Source organism: Salvelinus namaycush, chromosome 35 (genome assembly GCF_016432855.1).
Source record: "Salvelinus namaycush isolate Seneca chromosome 35, SaNama_1.0, whole genome shotgun sequence".
In the NCBI taxonomy this organism is placed as follows: Eukaryota; Metazoa; Chordata; class Actinopteri; order Salmoniformes; family Salmonidae; genus Salvelinus; species Salvelinus namaycush.
The window spans coordinates 4,611,116-4,634,334 of record NC_052341.1 but is presented as its reverse complement, the minus strand read 5'-3'; the positions used below and the strand labels follow the sequence as shown (position 1 = coordinate 4,634,334).

At 46.4% G+C, this 23,219-nt stretch overlaps 2 protein-coding genes across 2 annotated transcripts in view; both read right to left on the bottom strand.

Moving 5' to 3' along the window:
• Nucleotides 1-18,691, bottom strand: part of LOC120029364 (transforming acidic coiled-coil-containing protein 2-like) — a 76,841-nt gene extending 58,150 nt beyond the window's left edge. The window contains exons 1-2 of the mRNA XM_038974592.1: nucleotides 18,680-18,691; nucleotides 18,390-18,463 (exon numbers count right to left, since the gene is read on the bottom strand). Coding sequence (XP_038830520.1) covers nucleotides 18,390-18,463; nucleotides 18,680-18,691 — 86 coding nt within the window. The remainder of the gene's footprint in view (nucleotides 1-18,389; nucleotides 18,464-18,679) is intronic.
• Nucleotides 18,692-18,818: 127 nt separating this feature from the next.
• LOC120029560 (cystatin-like) lies at nucleotides 18,819-22,279 on the bottom strand. The gene is made up of 3 exons (XM_038974830.1): nucleotides 21,959-22,279; nucleotides 19,637-19,738; nucleotides 18,819-19,151 (listed from the first exon to the last, which is right to left on the bottom strand). Exons 1-3 carry the CDS (start codon nucleotides 22,166-22,168, stop codon nucleotides 19,071-19,073), a joined length of 393 nt encoding a protein of 130 aa, XP_038830758.1. The 5' UTR covers nucleotides 22,169-22,279; the 3' UTR covers nucleotides 18,819-19,070.
• Nucleotides 22,280-23,219: the final 940 nt, after the last annotated feature.

Here is a 23,219-nt window from a genome sequence, read left to right as displayed (position 1 = left end):
TAAGGCCTACAGCTAAAAGACCCCCACCTAGAAGGCCTACAGCTAAAAACCCCCCACCTAGTAAGGCCTACAGCTAAAACCCCCCCACTAGAAGGGCCGACAGCTAACAACCCCCCACCTAGAAGGCACTATACATGCCTAAAAAAAAAACCCCCACCATACGAAGGCCCTACAGGCTAAAAGAAAAAAAAAAACCCACCTAGAAATGCCTACGGCTAAAAAACGCCCCCACCTAGAAGGCCTACGGCTAAAAAAACGACCCCACCTAGAAGGCCTACGGCTAAAAAACGCCCCACCATAGAAGGCCTACGGCTAAAAACGCCCCACCTAGAAGGCCTACAGCTAAAAACGCCCCACCTAGAAGTCCTACGCTAAAAACGCCCCACCTAGAAGGCCTACAGCTAAAAACGCCCCACCTAGAAGGCCTACAGCTAAAACGCCCCACCTAGAAGGCCTACAGCTAAAAACGCCCCACCTAGAAGGCCTACAGCTAAAACGCCCCACCTAGAAGGCTACAGCTAAAAACGCCCCACCTAGAAGGCCTACAGCTAAAAACGCCCCACCTAGAAGGCCTACAGCTAAAAACGCCCCACCTAGAAGGCCTACAGCTAAAACGCCCCACCTAGAAGGCCTACAGCTAAAAACGCCCCACCTAGAAGGCCTACAGCTAAAAACGCCCCCCTAGAAGGCCTACAGCTAAAAAACGCCCCAGCCTAGAAGGCCTACAGCTAAAAACGCCCCGCCTAGAAGGCCTACAGCTAAAAACGCCCCGCCTAGAAGGCCTACAGCTAAAAACCCCCCGCCTAGAAGGCCTACAGCTAAAAACCCCCCGCCTAGAAGGCCTACAGCTAAAACCCCCCGCCTAGAAGGCCTACAGCTAAAACCCCCCCGCCTAGAAGGCCTACAGCTAAAACCCCCCCGCCTAGAAGGCCTACAGCTAAAACCCCCCCCGCCTAGAAGGCCTACAGCTAAAACCCCCCCCGCCTAGAAGGCCTACAGCTAAAACCCCCCCGCCTAGAAGGCCTACAGCTAAAACCCCCCCGCCTAGAAGGCCTACAGCTAAAACCCCCCCGCCTAGAAGGCCTACAGCTAAAACCCCCCCGCCTAGAAGGCCTACAGCTAAACCCCCCCGCCTAGAAGGCCTACAGCTAAAACCCCCCCGCCTAGAAGGCCTACAGCTAAAACCCCCCGCCTAGAAGGCCTACAGCTAAAACCCCCCCGCCTAGAAGGCCTACAGCTAAAACCCCCCGCCTAGAAGGCCTACAGCTAAAACCCCCCGCCTAGAAGGCCTACAGCTAAAAACCCCCCGCCTAGAAGGCCTACAGCTAAAAAACCCCCGCCTAGAAGGCCTACAGCTAAAAAAAACCCCGCCTAGAAGGCCTACAGCTAAAAAAACCCCCGCCTAGAAGGCCTACAGCTAAAAACCCCCCGCCTAGAAGGCCTACAGCTAAAAACCCCCCGCCTGGAAGGCCTACAGCTAAAAACCCCCCGCCTAGAAGGCCTACAGCTAAAACCCCCCGCCTAGAAGGCCTACAGCTAAAAACCCCCCGCCTAGAAGGCCTACAGCTAAAAACCCCCCGCCTAGAAGGCCTACAGCTAAAAACCCCCGCCTAGAAGGCCTACAGCTAAAAACCCCCCGCCTAGAAGGCCTACAGCTAAAAACCCCCCGCCTAGAAGGCCTACAGCTAAAAACCCCCCGCCTAGAAGGCCTACAGCTAAAAACCCCCCGCCTAGAAGGCCTACAGCTAAAAACCCCCCGCCTAGAAGGCCTACAGCTAAAAACCCCCGCCTAGAAGGCCTACAGCTAAAAACCCCCCGCCTAGAAGGCCTACAGCTAAAAACCCCCCGCCTAGAAGGCCTACAGCTAAAAACCCCCCGCCTAGAAGGCCTACAGCTAAAAACCCCCGCCTAGAAGGCCTACAGCTAAAAACCCCCCGCCTAGAAGGCCTACAGCTAAAAACCCCCGCCTAGAAGGCCTACAGCTAAAAACCCCCCGCCTAGAAGGCCTACAGCTAAAAACCCCCCGCCTAGAAGGCCTACAGCTAAAAACCCCCCGCCTAGAAGGCCTACAGCTAAAAACCCCCCGCCTAGAAGGCCTACAGCTAAAACCCCCCGCCTAGAAGGCCTACAGCTAAAAACCCCCCGCCTAGAAGGCCTACAGCTAAAAACCCCCCGCCTAGAAGGCCTACAGCTAAAAACCCCCCGCCTAGAAGGCCTACAGCTAAAAACCCCCCGCCTAGAAGGCCTACAGCTAAAAACCCCCCGCCTAGAAGGCCTACAGCTAAAAACCCCCCGCCTAGAAGGCCTACAGCTAAAAACCCCCCGCCTAGAAGGCCTACAGCTAAAAACCCCCCGCCTAGAAGGCCTACAGCTAAAAACCCCCCGCCTAGAAGGCCTACAGCTAAAAACCCCCGCCTAGAAGGCCTACAGCTAAAAACCCCCCGCCTAGAAGGCCTACAGCTAAAAACCCCCCGCCTAGAAGGCCTACAGCTAAAAACCCCCCGCCTAGAAGGCCTACAGCTAAAAACCCCCCGCCTAGAAGGCCTACAGCTAAAAAACCCCCCGCCTAGAAGGCCTACAGCTAAAAACCCCCCGCCTAGAAGGCCTACAGCTAAAAAACCCCCCGCCTAGAAGGCCTACAGCTAAAAACCCCCCCGCCTAGAAGGCCTACAGCTAAAAAAACCCCCCCGCCTAGAAGGCCTACAGCTAAAAACCCCCCGCCTAGAAGGCCTACAGCTAAAAACCCCCCGCCTAGAAGGCCTACAGCTAAAACCCCCCGCCTAGAAGGCCTACAGCTAAAAACCCCCCCGCCTAGAAGGCTACAGCTAAAACCCCCCCGCCCTAGAAGGCCTACAGCTAAAACCCCCCGCCTAGAAGGCCTACAGCTAAAAACCCCCCCGCCTAGAAGGCCTACAGCTAAAAACCCCCCCGCCTAGAAGGCCTACAGCTAAAAACCCCCCCGCCTGGAAGGCCTACAGCTAAAAAACCCCCCGCCTGGAAGGCCTACAGCTAAAAAACCCCCCGCCTGGAAGGCCTACAGCTAAAACCCCCCCGCCTGGAAGGCCTACAGCTAAACCCCCCCGCCTGGAAGGCCTACAGCTAAAACCCCCCCGCCTGGAAGGCCTACAGCTAAAACCCCCCCGCCTGGAAGGCCTACAGCTAAAACCCCCCCGCCTGGAAGGCCTACAGCTAAAACCCCCCCGCCTGGAAGGCCTACAGCTAAAACCCCCCCGCCTGGAAGGCCTACAGCTAAAACCCCCCCGCCCGGAAGGCCTACAGCTAAAACCCCCCCGCCCGGAAGGCCTACAGCTAAAACCCCCCCCGCCCGGAAGGCCTACAGCTAAAACCCCCCCGCCCGGAAGGCCTACAGCTAAAAACCCCCCGCCCGGAAGGCCTACAGCTAAAAACCCCCCGCCCGGAAGGCCTACAGCTAAAACCCCCCCCCCCCCCTCCTAGAAGGCCTACAGCTAAACCCCCCCCCCCCCTCCTAGAAGGCCTACAGCTAAACCCCCCCCCCCTCCTAGAAGGCCTACAGCTAAACCCCCCCCCCCCTCCTAGAAGGCCTACAGCTAACGCCCCCCCCCCTCCTAGAAGGCCTACAGCTAACGCCCCCCCCCCTCCTAGAAGGCCTACAGCTAACGCCCCCCCGCCCCTCCTAGAAGGCCTACAGCTAACGCCCCCCCGCCCCCTCCTAGAAGGCCTACAGCTAACGCCCCCCGCCCCCTCCTAGAAGGCCTACAGCTAACGCCCCCCCCCCCCCCCGCCCGGAAGGCCTACAGCTAACGCCCCCCCCCCCCCCCCCGGAAGGCCTACAGCTAACGCGCCCCCCCCCCTCCTAGAAGGCCTACAGCTAACGCCCCCCCCCCCCCCCCCCCCTCCTGGAAGGCCTACAGCTAACGCCCCCCGCCCGGAAGGCCTACAGCTAACGCCCCCCGCCCGGAAGGCCTACAGCTAAAAAACCCCCCGCCCGGAAGGCCTACAGCTAAAAACCCCCCGCCCGGAAGGCCTACAGCTAAAAACCCCCCGCCCGGAAGGCCTACAGCTAACGCCCCCCCCCCCCTCCTAGAAGGCCTACAGCTAACGCCCCCCCCCCCCTCCTAGAAGGCCTACAGCTAACGCCCCCCCCCCCTCCTAGAAGGCCTACAGCTAAAACCCCCCGCCCCCTCCTAGAAGGCCTACAGCTAACGCCCCCCCCCCCCTCCTAGAAGGCCTACAGCTAACGCCCCCCCCCCCTCCTAGAAGGCCTACAGCTAACGCCCCCCCCCCCCTCCTAGAAGGCCTACAGCTAACGCCCCCCCCCCTCCTAGAAGGCCTACAGCTAACGCCCCCCCCCCTCCTAGAAGGCCTACAGCTAACGCCCCCCCCCCTCCTAGAAGGCCTACAGCTAACGCCCCCCCCCCCCTCCTAGAAGGCCTACAGCTAACGCCCCCCCCCCCTCCTAGAAGGCCTACAGCTAACGCCCCCCCCCTCCTAGAAGGCCTACAGCTAACGCCCCCCCCCGCCCGGAAGGCCTACAGCTAACGCCCCCCCCCCCCCGGAAGGCCTACAGCTAACGCCCCCCCCCCCCCCGGAAGGCCTACAGCTAACGCCCCCCCCCCCCCCCCTCCTAGAAGGCCTACAGCTAACGCCCCCCCCCCCCCCTCCTAGAAGGCCTACAGCTAACGCCCCCCCCCCCCCCCCTCCTAGAAGGCCTACAGCTAACGCCCCCCCCCCCTCCTAGAAGGCCTACAGCTAACGCCCCCCCCCCCCCCCCCCCCCCCCGCCCGGAAGGCCTACAGCTAACCCCCCCCCCCCCCCCCCCCCCCCCCCGGAAGGCCTACAGGTAACGCCCCCCCCCCCCCCCGCCCGGAAGGCCTACAGGTAACGCCCCCCGCCCGGAAGGCCTACAGGTAACGCCCCCCCCCCCCCCCTGCCCGGAAGGCCTACAGCTAACGCCCCCCACCTAGAAGGCCTACAGCTAAAAACCCCCCACCTAGAAGGCCTACAGCTAAAAACCCCCCACCTAGAAGGCCTACAGCTAAAAAAAAAACCACCTAGAAGGCCTACAGCTAAAAACCCCCCACCTAGAAGGCCTACAGCTAAAAACCCCCCACCTAGAAGGCCTACAGCTAAAAACCCCCCACCTAGAAGGCCTACAGCTAAAAAACCCCCACCCAGAAGGCCTACAGCTAAAAAAAAAAACACCTAGAAGGCCTACAGCTAAAAACCCCCCGCCCGGAAGGCCTACAGCTAAAAACCCCCCGCCCGGAAGGCCTACAGCTAAAAAACCCCCGCCCGGAAGGCCTACAGCTAAAAACCCCCCGCCCGGAAGGCCTACAGCTAACGCCCCCCCCCCCCCCCCCCCCGGAAGGCCTACAGCTAACGCCCCCCCCCCCCCCCCGCCCGGAAGGCCTACAGGTAACGCCCCCCCCCCCCCCCCCCGCCCGGAAGGCCTACAGGTAACGCCCCCCCCCCCCCCCCCCGCCCGGAAGGCCTACAGGTAACGCCCCCCCCCCCCCCCCGCCCGGAAGGCCTACAGGTAACGCCCCCCCCCCCCCCCGCCCGGAAGGCCTACAAATCAAATGTCACATACACATGGTTAGCAGATGTTAATATGAGTGCAGCGAAGTGCTTGTGCTTCTGGTTCCGACAATGCAGTAATATCTAACAATTCCCCAACTACTTAATACACACATCTAAAGGGGTGAATGAGAATATGTACATATAAATATATGGCCGAGCGGCATAGGCAATGTGCAATAGACAGTACAAAATACAGTATAAACATGAGTAATGTAAGATATGCAAACATTAACGTGACTAGTGATCCAGTTGTTAAAGTGGCCAGTGATTGGGTCTCCATGTAGGCAGCAGCCCCTCTCTAAATTAGTGATGGCTGTTTAGCGGTCTGATGGCCTTGAGATAGAAGCTGTTCAGAGGGGTAGAAGTGGGCTAACTTTCCAGTGCCTAACTATACAACCTTATGAATCATACTTTGTTTACACTGTGCTGTAGGTGTCTGGATTCCTGCATAGTATCAATAGAAGTAAACCAAGCACGTTGGAAATAGTTGTCGACAGCTGGTCTGATTTTAAGGTTATTTTTTTGCAGACCAGATACAAAGGTAAGATTCATGGTGTCACATAAGGTACACGAGTTTGGCATATGTCAAATTTTGTAATCGTTTAGATTATGTCATATCAAGTTTGTCATATCACTTCAATAAAAAGCCCTTTATGAATACATTTAGTCTTCATTATTAGAACAAACGGGACAGAGTTCATGAAAAAAATATATCTTCTGCATGGATGAAGAGAACTTGAAAATAATGGTGACTGAAGAAAATGCAGTTGACTGGAGCACATCATTTCCTCATCGGGGGAAAGACTAACTAACTTGTCAATGCATTTCATTTAGGCAGTGCAGTTATTTAATTGCCTGCGTCTGAAATGGCACCCTATTTCCTGCACAGTGCACTACGTTTTACCAGAGCTCCATGGGCCCTGGTCAAAGTACTGTACTATATAGTGAATAGGGTGCCATTTCAGACGCAGACAATTAAATAAATAGTTTGTGCTGGGTAAGAAGAAACTAATGCTTATCCTACAGGGTTTGATATGAGCCCATATTAAAAGAAGTGTCCTTGTCTAGAAAGGTCAATATGACAAGTTTTGCCTTGCTACTAGTGGTTATAGCGTTGGGCCAGTAAACGGAAGGTTGCTGGATCGAATCCCCGAGCTGACAAGGTAGAAATCTGTCATTCAACGTACTTAGAATGTTACTTGGTAATATGGTGCTGCTAGTGATAGACAACGAGAGTCAAATCTGCATTAAAACTGGTTTCAATTATTCTGCAGTGATTTGTCGTCTGCCATCGGGGGCAGTTTAGGTTTCTTGTGTTTCAGTCCTTTGCAGATAGTCGTTGCTGGAGAACTGTTGCTCTAGCCATTCACCTGCAGTTCTCCTCACATCCATTGATGTAGGATGCGATACTGTCTGTGTAGTCATGTATGTTGGCATTGTTGTCCTTGAATATGTTCCAATCCGTGGTGTCTAGGTCCTTTAACTCCCCAATGACCTTGTCAGTCCATTTCCACACCGTTTATTTGACAGGCTTGGCGGTTTTTAGTTTCTGTCTGTATGCAGGGATGATGTGTAGCATTACATGGTCATTGTTGTATGCCCCTTTAATAGTGCTGTCACAATGGTCTGAGTTCCCAAGGGGACAGCGTGGTATGCCCCTTTAATAGTGCTGTAAACATGGTCTGAGTTCTGCAAGGGACAGCGTGGTATGCCCCTTTAATAGTGCTGTCACAATGGTCTGAGTTCCCAAGGGGACAGCGTGGTATGCCCCTTTAATAGTGCTGTAAACATGGTCTGAGTTCTGCAAGGGACAGCGTGGTATGCCCCTTTAATAGTGCTGTAAACATGGTCTGAGTTCCCAAGGGACAGCGTGGTATGCCCCTTTAATAGTGCTGTAAACATGGTCTGAGTTCCCAAGGGGACAGCGTGGTATGCCCCTTTAATAGTGCTGTAAACATGGTCTGAGTTCCCAAGGGGACAGAGTGGTATGCCCCTTTAATAGTGCTGTAAACATGGTCTGAGTTCCCAAGGGGACAGCGTGGTATGCCCCTTTAATAGTGCTGTAAACATGGTCTGAGTTCCCAAGGGGACAGCGTGGTATGCCCCTTTAATAGTGCTGTAAACATGGTCTGAGTTCCCAAGGGGACAGCGTGGTATGCCCCTTTAATAGTGCTGTAAACATGGTCTGAGTTCCCAAGGGGACAGCGTGGTATGCCCCTTGTTCAACATTTTAACCAGCTGTTTTTATCTTGGAAGTTCCTGTTGAAGGTTGATGTGGTTAAAATCCCCCATGATGGACAAAATAGAATCTGGGTATTTCCTTTCCACCTCTGTGATCTGATCAGCCAATAGCTGTTGCTCTGTGTGTGCACAGCTGTGATCTGATCAGCCAATAGCTGTTAAGTTGTGTGTGCACAAGAGCTCGGCGAGATGTAGACTCCAAACAGAATTACTTGAGGCAAATACCTTACCTTGCGAGGATAACAGCACTGAGCCTTATTCTAAAATGTTTTAAGATTCCTCCCAATATGTTCTCAAATCACTTATGTAACAGTTTAACTTTACGTCCGTCCCTCGCCCCGACCCGGGCGCGAACCAGGGACCCTCTGCACACATCAACAACAGTCACCCACGAAGCATCGTTACCCATCGCTCCACAAAAGCCGCGGCCCTTACAGAGCAAGGGGAATCACTACTTCAAGGTCTCAGAGCGAGTGGCGTCACCGATTGAAAGGCTATTAGCGCGCACCACCGCTAACTAGCTAGCCATTTCACATCCGTTACACTTAGACCATTCCTCCATACAGAATCTTTCCAGATCTTTGATAGCTTTTGCCTGTGCTCTTCAATTCTAACCACAGAGTTTCAATGGGGTTCAAGTCTGGAGACTGAGATGTCCATTGCAAAATGTTAATTTGGGGGTCAATTAGTCCTTTCTTTATGGATTTTGTTGTGTGCTTGAGGTTATTGTCCAGATGGAAGATTCACTTGCTGCCAAGTTTCAGCTTCCTGTCAGAGGAAACCAGGTTTTTGGCTGCTAAATAGAGCTAATTGGCTGCTAAATAGAGCTCTTTGGCCATTAAAAATAGCTAATTGGCTGCTAAATAGAGCTAATTGGCTGCTAAATAGAGCTCTTTGGCTGCTAAATAGAGCTCTTTGGCTGCTAAATAGAGCTCTTTGGCTGCTAAATAGAGCTCTTTGGCTGCTAAATAGAGCTCTTTGGCTGCTAAATAGAGCTCTTTGGCTGCTAAATAGAGCTCTTTGGCTGCTAAATAGAGCTCTTTGGCCATTAAAAAGAGCTCTTTGGCCATTAAAAAGAGCTCTTTGGCCATTAAAAAGAGCTCTTTGGCTGCTAAATAGAGCTCTTTGGCCATGAAAAAGAGCTCTTTGGCCATGAAAAAGAGCTCTTTGGCCATGAAAAAGAGCTCTTTGGCCATGAAAAAGAGCTCTTTGGCTGCTAAATAGAGCTCTTTGGCTGCTAAATAGAGCTCTTTGGCCGCTAAATAGAGCTCTTTGGCCATTAAAAAGAGCTCTTTGGCTGCTAAATAGAGCTCTTTGGCCATAAAAAAGAGGTCTTTGGCTGCTAAATAGAGCTCTTTGGCCATAAAAAAGAGCTCTTTGGCTGCTAAATAGAGCTCTTTGGCCATAAAAAAGAGCTCTTTGGCTGCTAAATAGAGCTCTTTGGCCATAAAAAAGAGCTCTTTGGCTGCTAAATAGAGCTCTTTGGCTGCTAAATAGAGCTCTTTGGCCATAAAAAAGAGCTATTTGGCTGCTAAATAGAGCTCTTTGGCTGCTAAATAGAGCTCTTTGGCCGCTAAATAGAGCTCTTTGGCCATTAAAAAGAGCTCTTTGGCTGCTAAATAGAGCTCTTTGGCCATAAAAAAGAGCTCTTTGGCTGCTAAATAGAGCTCTTTGGCCATAAAAAAGAGCTCTTTGGCTGCTAAATAGAGCTCTTTGGCCATAAAAAAGAGCTCTTTGGCTGCTAAATAGAGCTCTTTGGCCATAAAAAAGAGCTCTTTGGCCATAAAAAAGAGCTCTTTGGCTGCTAAATAGAGCTCTTTGGCCATAAAAAAGAGCTATTTGGCTGCTAAATAGAGCTCTTTGGCTGCTAAATAGAGCTAATTGGCTGCTAAATAGAGCTCTTTGGCCATAAAGAGCTCTTTGGCTGCTAAATAGAGCTCTTTGGCCATAAAAAAGAGCTCTTTGGCTGCTAAATAGAGCTCTTTGGCCATAAAAAAGAGCTCTTTGGCTGCTAAATAGAGCTCTTTGGCCATGAAAAAGAGCTCTTTGGCTGCTAAATATTTGGCTGCTAAATAGAGCTCTTTGGCTGCTAAATGGAGCTAATTGGCTGCTAAATGGAGCTAATTGGCTGCTAAATGGAGCTAATTGGCTGCTAAATAGAGCTCTTTGGCTGCTAAAAAGAGCTCTTTGGCTGCTAAATAGAGCTCTTTGGCTGCTAAATAGAGCTCTTTGGCTGCTAAATAGAGCTCTTTGGCTGCTAAATAGAGCTCTTTGGCCATTAAAAAGAGCTCTTTGGCTGCTAAATAGAGCTCTTTGGCTGCTAAATAGAGCTCTTTGGCTGCTAAATAGAGCTCTTTGGCTGCTAAATAGAGCTCTTTGGCTGCTAAATAGAGCTCTTTGGCCATTAAAAAGAGCTCTTTGGCTGCTAAATAGAGCTCTTTGGCCATTAAAAAGAGCTCTTTGGCTGCTAAATAGAGCTCTTTGGCCATTAAAAAGAGCTCTTTGGCTGCTAAAAAGAGCTCTTTGGCTGCTAAATAGAGCTCTTTGGCTGCTAAATAGAGCTCTTTGGCTGCTAAATAGAGCTCTTTGGCCATTAAAAAGAGCTCTTTGGCTGCTAAATAGAGCTCTTTGGCCATTAAAAAGAGCTCTTTGGCTGCTAAATAGAGCTCTTTGGCCATTAAAAAGAGCTCTTTGGCTGCTAAAAAGAGCTCTTTGGCTGCTAAATAGAGCTCTTTGGCTGCTAAATAGAGCTCTTTGGCTGCTAAATAGAGCTCTTTGGCCATTAAAAAGAGCTCTTTGGCTGCTAAATAGAGCTCTTTGGCCATTAAAAAGAGCTCTTTGGCTGCTAAATAGAGCTCTTTGGCCATGAAAAAGAGCTCTTTGGCTGCTAAATATTTGGCTGCTAAATAGAGCTCTTTGGCTGCTAAATGGAGCTAATTGGCTGCTAAATGGAGCTCTTTGGCCATAAAAAAGAGCTCTTTGGCTGCTAAAAAGAGCTCTTTGGCTGCTAAATAGAGCTCTTTGGCTGCTAAATAGAGCTCTTTGGCCGCTAAATAGAGCTCTTTGGCCATTAAAAAGAGCTCTTTGGCTGCTAAATAGAGCTCTTTGGCTGCTAAATAGAGCTCTTTGGCTGCTAAATAGAGCTCTTTGGCTGCTAAATAGAGCTCTTTGGCTGCTAAATAGAGCTCTTTGGCCATTAAAAAGAGCTCTTTGGCTGCTAAATAGAGCTCTTTGGCTGCTAAATAGAGCTCTTTGGCTGCTAAATAGAGCTCTTTGGCCATGAAAAGGAGCTCTGGCCACAAACACCAGTGGTGGGTTTCGCATCAAAGGAAGGATGCATCGGCAGAAAAGAACCCCATACCTACTGTAAAATATGATGGTGGATCTTTGATGATATTGGGTTATTTTGCTTCCACTGGTCCTGGGGCCCTTGTTAAAGGCCCAGTGCAGTCAAAATGTGTTTTTCCTGTGTTAACTATATATTTACACACCAAGGTTGGAATAGTACTGTGAATGTGTGAACATGATAATGCCCTTTTAGCGTAAGAGCTGTTTGATAAGACCACCTGAAAAGTAAGGGTGTTTTGGTGGGATGGTGACATCACCATGCAGTAAATTAGTTAATAGACCAACAGGAAAGTTCCAAACCACTCTGCCAGTAACGGCTAATCTTCCGTTTTCCCCTCCCAACTCAGACCACTCCGCCATTCCTAACAAAATTCTTGCTTGACAAATTGTTCTCAGAATCTATTTTGTTTCTATTTTACCATTTTAATTGAAAACCATCACTGTAAAGTACTTAATTGTTACCCAGAAATGACTTTGACACTGAGATAAAAACAGCTGCGTTGGATGACAATGCTAGAACTCAATCACAGGTTAAACCAATGATTGAATTCTAACAGTGAGGAGGCAACAGCAACTCTTGACTTTCCTTGTCTTAGAGTGAGGCTTTATATTAGTGTGGGGGATAAACAGGTGCCAAATACTTACAATACCGGTCAAAGAGCTGAAGCAATGAGCTCGTTCATAAGAAAACACGAAAGCATGCCAACCTTATTACCCGCCTCTGTCAGACAAACAAAATGACAGGTGCTTAAATAGAAAATATCCATGAGAATCAGTTTCACATCAGGATACTCAGTTAACATTAAACTGCGCAAATTTTAATCCACACACATTATCCTTAGCACACATTCAATCAAAGTGCTAATCCATGTTTTGAGCATTATAAACTGGGTGGTTCGAGCCCAGAATGCTGATTGGCTGAGAGCCGTGGTATACTACGGGTATGACAAACCATTTAAGTTAGTAGCTAGTTTATAATAGCAATAAGGCACCTCGGGGCTTCCAGTAGAGCACAGAGCTGATCAGTCACATCTTTTTAGCTCCGCTACAAATTTGAAATAAATCCTGAAATAAGTTCACCCTTAAGCTTAATGTACCAGGAAAGGCAGTAATAGTTTATTAGCTTCCAAAACCCACAATGCCGACAAAGAAGAGTCACACCAAAAAGCCAGACTTAACGAGTGAAAGTTTAGAGTCTGAGGACGAAGGGGCCGTGCAAGCTTCATGTGCTAGTGGTGGAAGCAAGACTGAGGCGATAAACATGTGCAGTGCCGTTAGCTCCGAAGATAGCCTCAAGGCCATCAAAGACATTAATGATATCAAATTCGAAAATATACTGTCTGCTGTGGACAACGTTTAAAACGAAGTCAAAGAATGTGCTGGGCAAATCTCTCAGGCTGAGGTACGCATCTCTTGAACTGAAGACAACATTATAGCCCTGCAGGCAACGATCACCGCTCTTGAGGAAAAAGTTGAATCGCTTACCTCTAAACTAGTTGATTTGGAGGGCGGCCGGCAGGAGATTGAACTTGAGACTAGTACATCTCCGCGAAGGTGCTGAGGGGAGCGATGCTTGCTCATTCCTAGAGAGGTGGCTTCCTGAGGCTCTGGAGATGGTGCCACTCTGCTCTCCTTTGATCATTGAGAGAGCTCATCGGATTTCTGGCCCCACGATCCGACCCCAACGCACCCCGATGCCTCTGATAATGAAGTTCTTAAACTATAAAGATAAGATGCGTATGGTGAATGCAGCCAGGGCGAAAGGGAGAGTACTCTACGAGAATCGGCAAGTTATGTTCAAGTCCAAAAGCAGCAGAAACTCTTCGACAGTGTCAAGCAGCGGCTACGGGCTAAGGCTATCCGGTATGGAATCATCTTTCCAGCAGGCCTAAGGGTCTCCCAGCTGGGGCGGTGCAGTTTCTTGAGAAGCCAGGCCGGCAGAGGTGTGGAAGCAGGAGCAACGCTGAAGAAGAGGCAATAGCAACGTAAAGTTAAACGTTGACCAATTTCTTTTGACATTTTTCAAACTGTTGCTTTCGGTTTGATCTACAAAGAGTTATTTAAATTTGAGCCAGTTCATATGTGTTATAATGTAACATAGTAGCACTGTCTATTGAACTATAATAACAGGGCCCGTTTAAAAGTAAGCCTTATTATAATTGAATGTACCATGAAACTTTTCTTTTATGCATTGGAACATCCTGGTGCGGGTTTGTTTTCTTTAGGCCTATATGAGGCTAGATCACGGTGGTCTCATATTCTGGCTCACTCCTGGTATTTAGTTTGTTTTTTTGTTAAATGGTGAACACAATATGGTGCAATGACAAGTGGAGGGGCAGAAGGTGTAGTGATCTTCTTCTGTTGGCACTCCAAAAGGTCCCAGATACATCACAAATGGTCCTTTTGTTCGATAATGTCCTTCTTTATATCCATAACAACTTAGTTTAGCTGGCGCGCTTCAGTCAGTTAACCATCCAGTTTCCCTCCTTCAAAATGCATACAAAATGAATCCCAAACGTTATTAATAAACTTTTCCAAACAACTCAAACGTTTTTAATCAAACCTTAGGTACCCTAATACGTAAATAAACGATCAAATTTAAGATGAAGAATCGTTATTGTCTTTACCGGAGAAAAATACCAAAGTGTTTTTGTTTATGGTGGTAACGGAGGACTGTTGGTATATTAGGCTGATCCAATGTGCTCTTACGGGGCAAAGTTTTAGTTCAAGTGTCTCTGGTAAATTCGATGACTCATAGTGTTAAGGTTAAATTTACATCCTGGAACTGTAGGGGATTAAATAAAAACACCAAAATAAAACAGGTAATAAGTAGATTAACACCACTTCAGGCGAAGATCATATTTTTGCAAGAATCACATCTATTATCTGGCGACGTTCCTAAGATACGCAAGAGGTGGCCTGGGCAGATCGTTGCAGCCTCATGTAGCTCACATGCAAGGAGAGTTATTATTCTTATCACTAAGTCCATTCCATATCAGATATTGCAAACAATTTGTGATCCCACCGGCAGATATATTATTATATGGGGTACCTTGCTGTCTGAGCAGTTGAATTTAATTAATGTGTATGGTCCCAACAAAGATGTCTCTAAATTCTTTAATGATTTGTTTTTAAACCTTTCCACACTTCCAGGTAATTATATTGTTGCAGGGGACTTTAATTTCACTTTAGATCCTGTTAACGATCGCACCTCGGGTTCGAACGACTCCCACACCCAATCTTGGAAAACCATACAGAATTTTATGAAGGATTTAAATTTAGAGATTTGGAGAGAAATGAAACCAGATGATGTGGAATACTCCTGTTAATCTAGCACTCACCAGACCTATTCCCGAATCTACATTTGTTTTTTTTTATCTCAGCAGCATTACGCTCTAAAAATTTAAGATTGCTTTTATGATAGCATTGTCATCTCTGACCATGCTCCAGCATCTCTTAAATATTTCGATTCTAATTTAGTAGGTGACCAACCTAAATGGCTCTTCCAACCAAAATGGCTTCAAGATACAAGTTTTACAGAATACATTGGACAGCAAATTGACCTATACTTTTCAATTGATACAACACAGACGTCAGCTTGTACTATAATATCTTATGCTTCACTGAGTCGTGGCTGAATGACGACACTATCAACATAGAGCTGGCTGGTTATACGCTGTACGGGCAGGATCGAATAGAGGTGTCTGATAAGACATGGGGCGGCGGACAATGTATTTTTGTAAATAACAGCTGGTGCATTATATCTATGGAAGTCTCGAGCTATTGCTCGCCTGAGGAAAAGTTTCTCATGACAAGCTGTAGACCACACTACCTACCTAGAGAGTTTCTGTATTTTCCGTAGCTGTTTACATACCACCACAGACTGAGGCTGGCACTAAGACAGCATTGAATGAGCTGTATTCCACCATAAGCAAACAAGAAAACGCTCACCCAGAGGCGGCTCTCCTAGTAGCCGGGGACTTCAGTGCAGGGAAACTTAAATCCGTTTTACCAAATTTCTATCAGCATGTTAAAATGTGCAACCAGAGGGGGAAAAAAACTCTGGACCGCCTATACTTCACACACAGAGACACATAGAAAGCTCTCCATCGCTGACCTTAATTCTATCCTCCTGATTCCTGCTTCCAAGCAAAAATTAAAGCAGGAAGCACAAGTGACTAGATCAATAAAAAAGTGGTCAGATGAATCAGATGCTAAGCTACAGGACTGTTTTGCTAGCACAGACTGGAATATGTTCCCGGGATTCCTTCGATGGCATTGAGGAGTACAGCACATCAGTCATTGGCTTCATCAATAAGTGCATTGACGACGTCGTCCACACAGTGACCGTACGTACATACCCCAAGCAGAAGCCATGGATTACAGGCAACATCTGCACTGAGCTAAAGGCTAGAACTGCCGCTTTCAAGGAGCGGGACTCTAAACCGGAAGCTTATAAGAAATCCCGCTATGCCTTCCTACGAACTATCAAACAGGCAAAGCGTCAATACAGGACTAAAATCGAATCGTACTACACCGGCTGTGGCAGGGCTTGCAAACCATTACAGACTACAAAGTGAAGCACAGCCGAGAGCTGCCCAGTGACACGAGCCCACCAGACAAGCTAAACTACACTACCGTTCAAAGGTTTGTGGTCACTTAGAAATGTCCTTGTTTTTGAAAGAAAAGCAAAAAAAATTGTCCATTAAAATAACATCAAATTGATCAAAAATACAGTATAGACATTGTTAATGTTGTAAATGACTATTGCAGCTAGAAACGGCAGATTTATGGAATATCTACATAGGCGTACAGAGGCCCATTATCAGCAACCATCACTCCTGTTCAAATGGCACGTGTTAGCTAATCCAAGTTAATAATTTTAAAAGGCCAATTGATCATTAGAAAACCATTTTGCAATTATGTTAGCACAGCTGAAAACTATTGTCCTGATTAAGCAGCAATAAAACTGGCCTTTAGACTAGTTGAGAATCTGGAGCATCAGCATTTGTGGGTTCGATTACAGGCTCAAATGGCCAGAAACAAAAAACTTTCTCCTGAAACTCGTCAGTCTATTCTTGTTCTGAGAAATTGCCAAGAAACTGAAGAGCTCGTACAACGCTGTGTATTACTCCTTTCACAGAACAGCGCAAACTGGCTCTAACCAGAATAGAAAGAGTGGGAGGCCCCGGCGCACAACTGAGAACGAGGTGTCGTGGAAAATTGCAAGATGATGTTATAATGCTTGTATTACATTATAATATTAGTTACATTCGACAGAATAGAGTATTGTGTGTGTTCCACTGGGGATGGGCCTCTATGAGATATAGCACTGACAGAGGAGATTTACGATGTCTTTGGGTAATGAAGCCTAAAGAGCATTCCAGATAGTAAAGGTAATGTTTTTGTGCTATACCGTACCAGGGTGAGACGGGTTCCAGTTTGGAGTAGGAGGGGGCCAGACACTGGTCTTTACAATGAGAACTGTTGACACAGCAGTAACTGTCTGCTATGTTTTATAGATATCTTTCATACAAATCTTAACCTTTGTGAACTGTTCCTAAGATCTGTGGTTCGTCATGTAAGTTCAGTGGGGTGTATCTTGGCTATAAAAGATCTTTGTATTTTTCTGTAGTCACTCTGAATGGTTCATTATAGATAGTGAATTGTTGAAAGTCAGGCTAAAGCTTAACGCTTATTAAAGATGTAGTTTAAGTATAGCACAACAGGAAGAAGCATAGCACAATTACAGCAGCCATGAAGGTTTTAAATGATATCATTGAAGCCCTTGACAAAAAACAGCACTGTGTCTCACTTTTTATAGATCTCTCTAAGGCTTTTGATACAGTTGATCATGATATACTAAGGCAGAGATTGTTGAGTGTAGGTCTTTCAGGGCATGCAGTTGCATGGTTTGCTAACTATCTGTCTGATAGAACTCAGTGCACTCAATTTGATGGGCTTATGTCTGTTAAATTGTCTGTCCTTAATGGTGTGCCCCAAGGCTCTGCACTTGGTCCTCTCTTATTCACTATTTATATAAATGATTTAGACAAAAATGTCCAAAATGCACAACTTCATTTTTATGCTGATGATACTGTTATTTACTGTTGTCCCTCGTCTCTTACAAAAGCTTTCCAGAACTTGCAAACTGCTTTTTATACTGTTCAACATACCTTGTGTCAATTGAAGCTTATCCTCAATAGTGACAAAACTAAACTAATGGTGTTTTCTAATGCAAAAAATAGACCTCTGAACCTTTCACCTATTACTACCTGTCAGGGCAAGGAGATTGAGGTTGTAACCGCATATAAATATCTTGGAATTCTGATTGATGACAGCCTCTCTTTTAAATTGCATATTCAACTTACAAAAAATTGAGGCTGAAATTGGGATTTTATTTTAGGAATAAGGCCTGTTTTTCTTTTGAAGTCAGGAGGCTACAGTTATACCTTTACTAGACTATGGGGATATTTTATATATGAACGCTTCCGCTCAGTGTTTGAGATCAATTGACACTCTTTACCATGGCACTGAGATTTATTTTAAACTGCAAAACCCTTACGCACCACTGCACTTTGTATACCAGGGTTGGCTGGCCTTCTCTAGTCACTCATAGGACTTTATCCTGCTAACTGTTCCAAATGTCCGAACTGAATTTGGTAAAAGGGCTTTTATGTACTCTGTGCCATCGTCTTGGAACACCTTAAAATACTTTTAAACTGGAAGAACTTGTCCCGATTTGGTGTTTTTAAATCACTAATGAAGGATTTTGAGGCTGATTCCCTGACCTGTCAATGTTTTTAATTTGCTCTGTTTGATTTTGTTATACTCTTGTGAATTCAATGGTTTTTACTAGATTACTTGTTTTTCATGTCTGTCTGTAATTTTTGTAATGACTTGCTGCCTATCTTGGCCAGGACGCTCTTGAAAAAGAGTTTTAAAATCTCAATGAGCCCTTCCTGGTTAAATAAATTAAATAAAATATAACTCTGACTTGTGTGTAGTTTAACTCTCCTCAATTGGTAAAGCAGAAAGATAACTCCACAGAGGACAAGTACGTTAGGGTCTAGTTTGAGAAAGACGCCTCACAAGAACTCAACTGGCAGCTTCATTAAATAGTACCCGCAAAACACCAGGCTCAACGTCAACACTGAAGAGGCGACTCCGGGATGTTGGCCTTCTAGGCAGAGTTGCAAAGAAACCCATCAGACTGGCCAATAAAAAGAAAAGATTACGATAAGCAAAAGAACACAGAAACTATGTAGAAGGCCAGCGTCACAGAGTCAAAGTGACAGAGCTGGAGGGGGATCTGCAGAGAAGAATGGGAGAAAAGCCCCGTTAATACTGGTGTGCCACGCTTGTCGAGTCATACGAGACTGTAGTGGCTGCTTCAAAGTACTGAGTAAAGGGTCTGAAAACTGAATAGCTATGCAAGTGTGATGCAGTTTCATTTTTAATACATATGCAATAGTGTCTAAACCCGTTTCTGCTTTGTGTTGAATGTATGAGCCTTTATATAACGTACGTTGTCCGTCATGTCCCTGTGAATCATTGGGTGTGACTGACTGACAGGGTTATATTTCTCAAAATTGTGCTATTTGTCACAAAACGTGTCCATCTAAGATTTGTTCATCTGGCAACAAGATGAAGTAAATAACCACATGTAGATGTAACAAACCATTTCTTTATTTAGTTCAACTGTTGCATAGAGTTTACAAACCATTTCTTTATTTAGTTCAACTGTTGCATAGAGTTTACAAACCATTTTAATACTACATTTTCAAAACAGAAGTTATTTTATTGGTGTGGGAATGCATAAAGTTAAATTATTAGTTGGATTCTTGTTTATGATATTCAGAGGTTGACCAGCATTAGTAATACATAACACTAGACCAAGTCTTCTCTCCTTTAGGTCTTTACGGCTGGCAGACATTCTTGATCAACTGGCTCGCTCCCATCCAGGGGCGGCTCCACACCTCAAAGATGCACTGGTAGGTCTGAGGAAACAGGAAGCAACACGAGTTGGTATGATCACACCCCTTCAGCAGCATAACACCTGACAAAAGGTTTGTTGGACATTGCAGTCTACTGCCTGAGCTACAAATCACATTACATCATAAACAAATGTATTATTTGTAGAGTAGTCAGGCAAAATGTACCCACAATGAATCATGGTTTTGATGCTCTCAAACACTGCCAACAGACATTAATCTCTAGAAATGTCACCTGAAACTTCCCTTTGCAAACAAAGCAATTTGTAAAAAAAACAATACTGAACCAATAGTGAAATGGGTAACACATTAAAAGTAGGATTTACTAACAGTTTATAAGTAGTTTATTGGTTACCAATGTGATCCCTGTTGGTAACAGGTTATAAACTAAAAATGGACCATTCTTAAGCTGTACATATAGGAAGCACTGAGCTGAAGTGCCAGTGTTAACACAAACAGATCTGGGACCAGACTAGCCTTGTGGTCCTTACCTCAGCTGGGGCCGGATGCACAGCGCAGTCCTTCACGCCTCCTTTCCTGCACAGGGTCCTGGCCATCTGCACTGTGAAGATGTACTTCATCCCAGCTACCACCTGTAAGCAGAGGATGGTCAGCATGTCAGACCACAGACATAGAAATCCCCCATCTTGAATGAGGAACCTGTTCTAGTGATTCTATTTCTATGGCTAGAACTGAACTACTAAAAAACAGTGCAGATGACTGCATGGGTTAAAAATGAGTCTCCTGCATAATGTCAGGTGAGCATTGTTCACTGAGCCAGAGGGTACATAGGGCAAATGGGCATCTTATAATCACATGAGTCCTAGCGACAATAGGCTCCCATTGTCTCCACTCATCACCAACTATGTAAGGGATCAACGAGGGGCTATGCGTTCTATGGAAAACAATGACCGACGTGGAAGGCGACACTATAGCGGAGTGGAACTGACCTTGACCGGAGTTTATTTTCCAGAGAATGGATAGAACCCTGAGTTGATTATTCCTTTTACATCAAAGCTATAATTTACCACAACAAGTGTGTTCACCATCCAGCGAAGTAGCCAGCAAGTTGACTAGACGGCTACAGTAGTTGCCGTGGTAACCCAACAAACAGACTTTAGCTAACCATCAAACCTAGCTTGCTATTATGAAAACCAAATTCAACAAGACCAATACTGTTTCCAATTTTGCGTTCAAAAGTAGCTCAAAATAAAATTAAACTATAGCAATTTAATTCTATGGTTCAAACATACCCTGCGTTATAGGGAATTATACAAACGGGTGGGTCTAATACTGGATAAACCGCATTCCAGACATTATTTATTCCACAAATTAGCACCAGCTAAAGGTAGGACGTTGACATGCCCATTTAATCTGTTCCATCTGACTGCGCAATCCACTTTCTCGTAAACCCAGCCAGGCAGTTTATAAACTTGATCCACTGTAAAAAATCTCCCATTTCTTTTAGACCGGTATTTGATTTTCAACAGCGGAGATTTGTATAAACATTGCTGTCTGTCTCCAGCAACGGGAAGAGAGTTTCTCAGCCAGTCGAAATCATGAAGCAGCTGGTGTAAAGAGTGTTGCTTCCGTCCCTCTCCTCACCCCTACCTGGGCTCGAACCAGGGACCCTGTGCACACAACAACTGCCTCCCACAAAGCATCGTTACCTTTCGCTCCACAAAAACCACTTCAAGATCTCAGAGCAATTAACGACACCGATTGAGTCACTATTAGCACGCACCTCGCTAACCATTTCACACCGCTTACACTGGCATACTTTTTAATGGATATATAAAGAAACACAGGTCAAATTAAATGCAGCTAGTTCGCTGCCTTCACAGCTTGGATTTGAAGTGATTGTGTTAGCTAGTTCGCTGCCTTCACAGCTTGGATTTGAAGTGATTGTGTTAGCTAGTTCCTCTGAACAACAGTGTCCTGACAAGAGAGCACATCACCTATGCCAGGTGAAATCGCACAGCACTATAGCTCATTATCATTTAAGTGTGTATCCAAATTCAATGTCACAAGAAAATGTAAAGGCAAATCGTTTGCTCTTATTCTGTCTTCATTGTTTGACGTGACTAATTTAGCCATAGTTGGCTAGCAAGCCAGCAGGGGATAAGAACGTTACCAACTAGTATTGCAATGGAACATTTTGAACGAAAGACCAGCCGGCTTGGGCAGCAACCTTAGACTTGTCGGGACTACATCTTGTGAAATAGTATGAATAATCAAAATAAGTTATGAAAATGTCAATCAATATTTGAATATGTTAGTAACCCGTTGTATACAAGAGATAACGTCCTCTAAACCGGTGTTAAGGATATATTGGCACGGTTTCCCGGTCCTCGACTTCCTCTCGGGTCTAACACCTGTGCCAATATCCAAACACAGCTTTCTCGGGCAAAATGTAAAATTCCTGTCAGGTGTGATCGAGGCGTAAAGTTAGTTAGCTTGCTTCTTCCAGACACTAATGAGAGAACATCTGATCATTCCACTTGCACAGGCTGAGCTGGTTAGGCTGTTATCTGGAGCGTTGGTGACCAACTGTGCTGCTGGCAACAATTTAATTACGTTTTTGGCCGACGTTAACTGACACCGGTCAATTTCGACATATGATTTTACGAATTCACATCATTAGTTATTCTGCCCCTGGCACACATACGAGATTGTCCTGAAATCAGAGTAGATAGCCAGAGTGAATTTAGGTATTGAACAGCGGAATGAAAAACAAGAAAACTACGCTACACAACGAACGATCAACATTGACGTCATTCAACTAATGAAAAGGTGTATAAAAAGGGACTGACCTGTTCCTGAGCCTTGACAACTTTGGCCACCTGCCAAACATACATGTCGTTTGTTCTCTTGTTGTTTTCGGCCACCGCGAACTGCAGCGCGTCTCTGGTAGCGGGGTCGTTCATATCTGCGTCCACGACGCCCCCCGGTATCCCATCGGCGCTCGTCACGATGAATGCCACCGCGAGCAAAGGAACGACGATCTTCCAATTCATGAGCATTTTCCCCGTCTGATCTCGGTCTTTATTGCAACTCCGATCGTATCAAGTAACGTTACACCACAACAAATCCTCGCCTCCGACGACTTTTATATAAACGCGGTGACGTCACTTCTGCTTGATGAGGGGTGGGGCTTAATTATTAGTGGAATCAATATCAAATCGAATTTACTTATATAGCCCTTCTTACATCAGCTGATATCTCAAAGTGCTGTACAGAAACCCAGCCTAAAACCCCAAACAGCAAGCAATGCAGGTGTAGAAGCAATATCAACACAAAAGCGACCGCCTCTATCACACCGACAATGAACTTTGCGCAATTTGTGCAAAATGGGACGCATGCGTGCAACAGTTAAACGTTCACCTTCTGTTACTACTTCTGTCAAGCCATTTAACACCTACAATTCGTTGCAAAAGTTCGATAAATCCAACGTGTGCACCACAGAACGAATTGCCTCTGCAACCCAATGCTGCAATGCAAACGCATTGGAAATGAATGTAGCTAACTAGAGTTGGCCGTTTTGCAGAGCGGCTTACCCCGTTGATTTGCTTGGTTGTAGGCTAAGCTAAATAATTCATTATGGAAAAATATTATGAAACGTAATGAGAACCTGCACACCAATGGCTGTCAAAACTCTAAATCTCTGTAAGTGACACTAAACTAAATAGGACTAGGCTTTATTGGCTTTAGGGATGATTGGCTATTTATACAGTCTAGCATTAAGCCTACTGTTAGACGTTCCCAGTGGATTGAGGGGGGGGGGGGGTCAAACTCATTCCACCGAGGGCGGAGTGTCTGCCGCTTTTGTATTTCTTCTTTCGATTAAGACCTAGACAACATGGTGAGGGTAGTTCCTTACTAATTAGTGACCTTAATTCATCAATCAAGGACAAGGTTAGAGCGAAGACACTCTGCCCTCCTTGCAATGAGTTTTACATGGGGCTACGCTATATTCGTGATTTGACTTTTGTGCTTGTTATTTAGCCTATGGTGACTGGCCTCAAGTTATTGATGATACAAACCTGAGAAATGAAATTAGAATTAAGAATTGTA

Excerpts from the sequence above, each read along its gene's own strand:
- LOC120029560 (XM_038974830.1), bottom strand. The coding sequence starts at position 22,168 with ATGCTCATGAATTGGAAGATCGTCGTTCCTTTGCTCGCGGTGGCATTC. Across the intron at positions 19,739-21,958 it reads TTGTCAAGGCTCAGGAACAG|GTGGTAGCTGGGATGAAGTA; the intron begins GTCAGTCCCTTT and ends CTCTGCTTACAG. Across the intron at positions 19,152-19,636 it reads TGCATCCGGCCCCAGCTGAG|ACCTACCAGTGCATCTTTGA; the intron begins GTAAGGACCACA and ends CTGTTTCCTCAG.